The following is an 8,736-nucleotide window of genomic DNA, read 5'->3' on the forward strand; positions in this document are numbered from 1 at the left end:
CTGCACAAGGTATTACAAAGCAGTAAATCAAGATGGGAAAGAGAGAGTATATAGAACTCACCAGATATCTCTCCCTTGCTCTGCTCCTACCCACCCCCCAAAAAAAAAACAACCCTAAAAAAGCAACCCCCAAAAACCACCAGGGTAGGCACAGCACCACTAATAAATCATCATGCAAGCACTGGGTCCCACGGCTGGATGAGTACTGCTTTTTAAATATCCTGAGTTCTGTATATTGACAGGTTTTGAGGATATTTACTTTGTGAGAATACACTGGTTTAGTGGGGTGGGGCTGTAATGAAAAAAAGGGGAAAAAAAGAGAACAGCTTGAAAGAGAGAGTTGTTTCTCCCACAAGAACTCCAAAGTAACTAGAACAACAGGAAGAGGTCTGAGAGGCCAAGCAATCCCTGGAGCCATGGCAAGCTTAAAGAATAACTTCCCCAGAGGTGAGAGGCATCACATGAGGACAGACCTGTTTTAATCACCACCGGCCTGCTGAAAAACCCTTCCTGTCCAAATACCTTGCTCTACTTTTAAAACAAGTTGTTCTTTCCTCTTATCATTAGTTTCGTCATTATCTTCTGCCGACCACAGACTCTCTCATAAGGAAACGTGACCGGGAGCAGAACTGGGATGGATAGGTGGGGTACACGTGGTGATTCACAGGGTGCTGCCAGTAACAGGGAGAGATTGTCAAACTGGGCACAGAGGAGGTTGGCGCACGAGGCTGATGGTCCAGGAGCACTGGCAGCACCAGGAGCACAGGTGTAACGTGCCCTGGCAACGCACCACGGGATACACTGAACAAGTGATCCACGTGTGATGGTCACGACAAACAGAACAGTCGTAAAATCAGACTCTGGTGTGCTATCCTCCCAGAGAGTAAAAAGTTCTAGACAGAAGCTCTGTCTTCTTTCTGATGGAAAGTAAGGTGCTGGTTCACCTTGCCAGATCCTCTTCAGGACACCACCAAAGGTTTTGTTGTTGTTTTGTTTTTAAAACTAAAATCCTTATCACAAGTTTGGTTGCAGCTAACCAAATGGTTTAAAAGGGTTGTTTTGGAGAGGAGATGTAAGGGGAAGGGAACAGGGGCAACAATGATAGAGTTGCATATACCCTGTGTGGCCACACAGGTCATTTCCTTAAAACTAGATATTATTTAAAAAAAAAAAAAAGGCATCGAGCCAGCTCAAAGCATCTCATATGTTTAAGGAAAAAATAATTTTGCCTGAATAAATGTGACAGGCCTTTTCCATGGGGAAAAAGACAATTAAGTACATGTCTTTTGATCTAAAAGCATGAAGACTAGCCTTGGAAATTGATGCGATTCTGCACCAACAAAACTGGTAAACCAATCCTTGAATCCTTCCAGGAAAACAGGAAGTGTCATCTAAAAAGGGAGGGGAAAGCGATGCAGAGGGGCAGGGGGAGAGGGCAGAGCCATGGGCACACGTCAAGAGCCCGGTCACCCGTTCCAGCCCCATGAGGTCACCCGGTGTGCCAGGTGAGCACGTAGGGCCTGACCAGACTCCGCCTGAAGTATCTCCCAGGCTCTCCAGCTTGTATCTGTTCAAGGTTCCAGGAGCTGGATTGTTTTGCTTTTTCTTTCCTCCCCCCTTCTAGAACTACTGAGTCAGAATGAAAGCTCTGATCTTTGGGACCATTCCACTAATGTGTAACAAGGAATACAGGTTTCCTGCTTACATCTAAATTTTAGGGACAGAAGGCTTTGAGCATCTAGCCTGATCTGAAGTTTACAACTTTATTAAAGACATTTTCAAGCTGGATGAACCTTTCAAAGATCTGAGCAAGCAAAGGAAAGAGTGTTTTGCTGCAACACTGGCTCACCCGGATTTATTTATTATCAGATTCATATCAATTTTCTACTGCCTTAAGATATAAGTATTTCAAAAGTGGGAAAGACGCTCATGATTAGGTATAAAATTGGCCTTACAGTATTCCCATATATAAGAAAAACTTCATTCCTTTCCAGGATATAAGGGTTTACACTGATCTAAGCTGTTTCACTGAACTTATCCCTAACATAAAGCAGTTTAATTGAAAATAAACTCAGTCCTTTAGGAAGTCTAAATGCAGAAGATATACTCCTCTTATGACTCATGAAGCACAACATGGCTATTAAACTTCACTTAGTCCCCATCACTAAAAACAAACAGGCAGAGGAGTTGATTTATCTAACTTAACAAGTTCATGAAAAGTCAAATTTTTTTTCTACCGTGCCTCAAGGCAGCCTTCGAGCACCCCGAACCACAGATAACATGGCTGTGAAAACTCAAAATTACAACTTTGCAACACTTCATAATTTCCTGCGACGGACTACTAGGAAAGGAGTGACTACTCACCAAATATTACAGTAGGATGACTCAAATGAAGAAACCAGACAGCTTTTTACTTTGGTAAAAGTTTTGTTTCAGTCTGCCTGGTTATTGGGCAGGACCGATTCCTCGCAGCATGGCTGGCACAAAACTTCACTCTTTTCAGCTGCAAAGTGCCTCTGCTAAAGGGCAATACTGTTGCTTAACCTCCTGCAAGCTTATGAATTTGGTAAATACTGCGGGCAAAAAGCAAACAGCCTGCGACGGGCGCAACCGAGCGAGGCCGAGGTGCCCTCCCCGCGTACCCCGGCGGCAGCGGAGCCGCATCGGGGGCCGTTTCTGTGCGACCACCCGGCGGGTGAGGCTTCGCTTTCCTCTTATCCGTAGAATAAGCTCTTCGCGGCGTCGGATCCAGCTTCCCCCCCGACCCCCGTCCCCCTACCCCCCTCTGGGAGCGCGGCAGCAGCAGCGAGCGCTGGGTCGGGGCTTCCCGAAAGCGGCCGGCGGCGCCGGCCAGCTCAGCAAAGCGCGGGGCTGCCTTACAGACGGTAATTAACTATAATGAGCGTTGTGCAGAAAAAGCTCGGGTGCAGGTTATGGCACAGAACGCCCACTCAGTCTCAAAAGTAATTAGGGCAGATATTCATTAAGAACTTCCCTGTCTTACTGCAGTGACCTCTCCCGCAGGTACACCGCGCGGTTTACTAGAGAGCGAGCGCGGAGCGAGCAGCAGAGAGCGCGGAGACAAAAACAAAGGTGCGATTTCGCTCATTTTGCAGAGTTACGAGCGCTCCTGTCCCGCGGGGCGAAGCCGGGCAGAGCGGCGGTGCGGCCGCCGGGGACCCCGCGGAGCCGGACCCGCGCCCCGGGGCGCTGCCAGGCACCGGGCTCCCCGCGCTCCGCCCGGACACGGCAGTCGGCGGACGGGGACCGCCACAGTGGCGGTGTCGCCGGACACACGGCCCCCCCGCCGCCTCCCCGGGCCGGCCGCCGCGCCTCCCACCTTCCGAAAGTAGCCGTCCTCCGCCGGCTCGGCCGCCGGGCAGCCGCGGGGCGGCAGCGCGTCTGTCATCTCCGGGCCAGCCGTGCGTCCGTCCGTCTGCTGCGGGGAGCCGCGACCCTGCGGGAAGTGTCGCTGCCCCACGGCGCCGCCCGGCTCCGCCCCCGGTGGCAGCGGGGAGGAGCGGACCCGCCCCGCAGCGCGGACCCGTCGCCGGGAGCCCCGCGGCCCCGCAGCCCCCCGGCGCGGGCATCGGAGGGAGAACAGGAGCAGGGTCCGGAGCTCGGGGACCGGGAGGCGGGGGCCTGCCGCCGTCTCTCTGGAAGTCAGCGGGACCTCGCTCTTCCCGATTCTGCTCATTCCCGCGCCAGTACTTTCCCCTTTTTCCAGTAATCCGAAAGATTCTGGATGAACGTATCAAATTACGCGTTAAATAGAAATAGGGAAAGCGGGACCCACACCCTGTTTCTCAGGAGAGTGTCGGTGGTGCTGCCTGCACGTGGCACACGCGTGGTTTGGGAAGGGGCAGGGGGGGACAGCACGGCGTCAGTGCCAGGGCCCAGCTGGGAATGACCGGGCAGCAGCACTCCCTGACCCTGGAATGTAAATTGCAGCTTAGAGCATTCCAAAACCTGAGGTACCCTCAGAAACACATCCCTGCTCTTCTCACCGGTTGGTCAAATGTCTTGTTTTCTGTAGCTTTTTGATTGCTATTAGAATTCCTAAACAGAGGCGTGTTCGTACCGCAGACCTTCTCCATTTCTCAGGATTAATCAGAAGGCTTGGTTTGCTGCACTGTGGAGTAATGACAGGCTGGGAACATGGAGCATCTGCACTCAGACAAAGGGGCGTGTGGATGCAGATGTTTGGTTGACATTTATCTTTAACATTAGAGGAGAGTAAATTCATTGATCTGGTGCACTCACAATGTACTATCTCCCAGAAAGCATCCAATGCTTAAGAATTTGCACCCAAAGAAGAGCAGCAGGTTGTGCCTAAAGCACTGAAATTGAAAGCAATGAATCTTATCTCTGCAGCAAATCTCCCTCTTTGTTTCACAGAACTGGCACTATCTGGCTCTACGCAGCTTCACAGAGACACCGGCCAGATGCCCCAGGCCATGGCCCCCTGAGAGCAGGCAGAGCTTGGGCTGTCCCAGGTTTTGTCCCATGGCAGCGAGGTCAGAGGGGCCAGAACTTGGGCAGCCCTGCAGCAGGCACATCATAGTAAATATGATACCTGTGTACATGTACACATCACGTGCCATATTTGTTATGTCTGTATCACTCCACTTGCTCAGTCAACCTTGTCCTCCCCCCCCCCCCTTGAAAAAATATGAAAATATATGAAATTCCATATTTAGTCTTTGTTTGGCTGCTAGGAAATGGTCTCAGTTTGGGAAATTCATTTCCTGCTGGGACATGTGTGCTGTTACATACTGAAGGGATGAATCTGGTTTGACTTAGGGCAGGTGCTGCTCTCCGGAAAGAGAAGGCTTCTTTTTTGTGATGTCAGAGGCCCGGTGGCTACAGGATGGCAACACCTGCCCCACAGACAGCTTTTGTCCCAAAAAGACACATCCTTACCAGCAAAAACATGTTAATGATCCTGTGTGAAGGGAGAAGGATGCATCAGCTCCTGCAGTTTCTCCAGGTCCATTCGTGCATTCCAATCTGACACACAGTTACATGTTTCTCCTCCTGCTCTTGGTGGCTTTGGACAGTGACCTTCTGTTCTGAGCAGAAAGAGAAGATTTCATCAGTAACCCTGAAAGCCTGTAGCTCTAGGGTCAAAGAATCCAGCTGCAGCGAGTCAGCCCAGCTGATACCACCCTCTAGTTCTGAAGAGTGCAGTTCATAAGGAGCAAATGTCTGGCCACTGCAGGAAAGTTTCAGGTGAGGAGAGAGGAAAAGGGATCAATAGGCTGATTATTCCCCACACACACTCTCAAGTCTTTCCAAATATTTATTTGGGGAGGGAAAAAAAAGAGAGATGATGAATGGCAAAAAGAGGGCATGGGGGCCCAGTATCAACAGTGATGTCAATCTGCTTTGAGACTGTTACCTGTTTACAAGATGGAGGAGATCTTCAAGTTGGAAAGGTTTGAGAGTAAAGAATGAGAAATTGTTCTTATAAACAAAAGAAGTTCTTCTGCATTTTATGACAGACGAATTGAAAAGTGACCAGACAGGAACTGCAAGTAAGAAGTGCCAGTAGCAGGTGTCCTTAGCAAGTCATTTACTGAGTGATAGCAAAAAAGTTACAAAAATGGTACCCAAGCTCAGCGTAAGGGCTTTGGATGGCCATGGTGTGACTGTAGCTGTAGCGTTTCACCGCTGCCGCTTCAGGTGCACAACCTGGGACAGGGGTGAACTGCAGCTCCATCCTCCTGGAAAGAAAATCCCACTGTTGCACAGCTGGGACACCTGCCTGCTCTGCCAGGAGAGCCTCTGGGAAACAAGACATTGCCATTTCGGTGGGAATTCAGTATGTGGGGCCAAACACAGGCGGGATCATCACCGCTTTTCCCAGATCATGCCTTGTCTTTTGATGAAAATCTGTGCACTTCAGGACAACATTCCCTACCTCTTTTGTTGTTGTTGTTGTTGTTCATTGTTTTAAAAAACGAAAACTAGTCCTTTGTAGAAGGTAACACACTGCCTTGGGGTAGGTCTGTGCTTCATGTGGCTGTTTCCTCAAGGGATAGAGGAGGCATGTGTTGGCAGGAGGAATATTTGGGGAAATGCTCCCATGGAACGTGAGACAAGGCAGAGGTGAAGTCAAGCTCTTTGTCTCTTTTTGCTGGCTAGTGTATTTAACATTACATTTTCATACTCCCTGTACTTAGTTTTCCTTTTGTTAACATGTTGTAACACCCCTGTAAATGAATCAATGTTTTGCTTCTTTCTTTTACATATTGGCTATGCTGCTTTTACTCTGAAGTTCCAGTGACTCCCATAACTTAAAGCTAATCAACAAGAAGTTATCTATTTGAAAAACTGGTTTTAAAGAATAAAACAAAAGATGTAGGAAGACACTTTTTAAAGACGATCTTCTTGAAGCACTAATTTAAAAGCAGATGTTGAAAATGTATTAGAAAATCGTAGCCTGAAGTCCATCTGTGGCTCCAGGGCTCAATTTCAGCCCTGTATGTACTGGCAAGTATTTGAGCTGTCATTCAAAAATGCTGATTATTTTTTTTTACCAGCCAAATGACGGTAAAAATGTAATTTAAATGTAAGCTATCCTGACCTACTAATGTTTTAGTTTCATTACAATTATCAAAAGACGCTGGAATTACTGTCTATTTTAACAGCTAGAAATAGCAATTGTCAACCTGGTTTAACGACTGTAAACAGGACAGGGAGTTTACCGTGGAGAAGGAAATACCACTGGGATACAGCAGTAATTCTAATCTGATAAAAGCCTTAAAGGGAAGAAAACTTCAATATTTGATTATTCCAACTCTTTGAACATGACAGACAAGATATTAAAAAGATTTTCTGTTAACATTGTACAAAAAAGGTTTATTTAAGCCTGTGTGTTAAATCGAAGTCGCATAGAATTGACTATTCAGGAACAATTATTTCCTAAACAAAGAGAAACAGCAACTCTGCTAACAACTCATTTTGCCACTGTATGTTCTAGCTAACTGCTTACTAATGAGTAATGATGAGAAAAGATAATGCATGTAGATAAATGTCTGTGGCTTCTACTATATTGTTTTAAAGTGAATTAGAGACCTAAATTAAACAGAGTACTACCTACCTGCACAGAACCGTGTAAACATTTCCTATGGAAACCTGACACCACATGAAACTCGGGTAGTTTCACTTTGAAAGAAACAGGTCTGTGTACACAAACACACACAAATAGTGGATTAGACAATAAGCCATTAAATTTGCAGAAGTCTTGTCTGCTAACGGCAGGGATCTCTCAAGAGTATGTTGTGAATTATTTTCAAGGATTTCAAGAAACTGGTGGTACTTGCTTACAAAAGTTGTGGATTGATACTATCTTCAGCACATAATGAAGTGTTCTTCTGTTTGGGTTTTTGGCGGTTTGGTTTTTTTGTTGTTGGTGGTGGTTTGTTGGTTTGGTTTTTTTTTTTTAATTTATAATATATTGTGCTTGTAGTGAATTAAGGTAAAATGTAAGCTTGAGAAATGAAATTAATCAAAACTGACATGTGCGTTTCTCATGGCTAGTGCTGTGGAAAGCCACAAAATTAAAATACAAATTTGGAACACTTGGGTCTTACCGGCGAATACTTCCTGGTTCTTACGTGGTCTTTGTATAAAAATACTCAGGAAAAGTTTCTCTCATGATACGAGACTCCCCAAAGAGGTGCAGAAACACCTGAAAGCACAGAGGGATAAAGCTCTTTTACTACAGGTTCAAATGCAGAGACTTCGCACTGACTCCTGTCAGCATCGAGTTTCTCACAAAACAACGTGGTTAGGCAGATTTTGCTGTATCATAAAATCATAGAAAGGTTGGAGTTGGAAGGGACCTTAAAGATCACCGAGTTCCAGGCCGCTACCCTGGGCAGGGACACCTCCTACTGGAATACGTATCTGTTAAAGCCTGTAATTCAATTAGTTCCACGCCTCCCCTGTTTGTACTGATTCAGGGTGCAGTTAGCTTTACGTCTCGGTTTAGATAAAATCTCTTCACGGAATTTTTGTCCTCCTTCTCCTGAGGTGGTGTGCGAGTGGGCCTGATCTGCCGCATGAGGTGCCCCCCGGTAGTCGATCCAACGGCTGCTGATTACCAAGTGTTTAACTTTTTTAGCGTTACCAACTTTTAAAGACATCAGACGGCGTTTCGCACCGGTCACTTGGAGCGGCACACGGCAGCCTTTTCCACGCTTCTTCACGGAGTTCTCCCGGCCGGCGGGGCCCCAGGCAGCTCCCCCGGGGCTCACTGCTACCGCGCTGGCGGCGGCGGGCCCTGAGGGGCGCCCGGGAGCGGCGGCGGGCCCTGAGGGGCGGGCCCTGAGGGGCGGGCCCTGAGGGGCGGGCCCTGAGGGGCGGGCCCTGAGGGGCGGGCCCTGAGGGGCGGGCCCTGAGGGGCGGGCCCTGAGGGGCGGGCCCTGAGGGGCGGGCCCTGAGGGGCGGGCCCTGAGGGGCGGGCCCTGAGGGGCGGGCCCTGAGGGGCGGGCCCTGAGGGGCGGGCCCTGAGGGGCGGGCCCTGAGGGGCGGGCCCTGAGGGGCGGGCCCTGAGGGGCGGGCCCTGAGGGGCGGGCCCTGAGGGGCGGGCCCTGAGGGGCGGGCCCTGAGGGGCGGGCCCTGAGGGGCGGGCCCTGAGGGGCGGGCCCTGAGGGGCGGGCCCTGAGGGGCGGGCCCTGAGGGGCGGGCCCTGAGGGGCGGGCCCTGAGGGGCGGGCCCTGAGGGGCG

The 8,736-nt window shown here is 49.3% G+C and overlaps 1 protein-coding gene across 2 annotated transcripts in view; it reads right to left on the reverse strand.

Annotated features, from left to right (window-relative positions):
• Window positions 1–8,285, reverse strand: part of RHPN2 (rhophilin, Rho GTPase binding protein 2) — a 29,447-nt gene extending 21,162 nt beyond the window's left edge. Inside the window, exons 1-3 of one of the 2 annotated variants that reach the window (XM_014942424.1) lie at window positions 8,171–8,285; window positions 7,599–7,696; window positions 4,924–5,072 (exon numbers count right to left, since the gene is read on the reverse strand). In XM_014942424.1, the coding sequence (XP_014797910.1) occupies window positions 4,924–4,935 (12 nt within the window). In that variant the 5' untranslated portion in view covers window positions 4,936–5,072; window positions 7,599–7,696; window positions 8,171–8,285. Of the gene's footprint in view, window positions 1–3,340; window positions 3,467–4,923; window positions 5,073–7,598; window positions 7,697–8,170 lie in introns of those variants that run through there. The other variant, XM_014942423.1, reaches the window with a different exon arrangement.
• Window positions 8,286–8,736: the final 451 nt, after the last annotated feature.

Source organism: Calidris pugnax, unplaced genomic scaffold (assembly GCF_001431845.1).
Source record: "Calidris pugnax isolate Ruff unplaced genomic scaffold, ASM143184v1 scaffold28, whole genome shotgun sequence".
NCBI classification, from domain to species: Eukaryota; Metazoa; Chordata; class Aves; order Charadriiformes; family Scolopacidae; genus Calidris; species Calidris pugnax.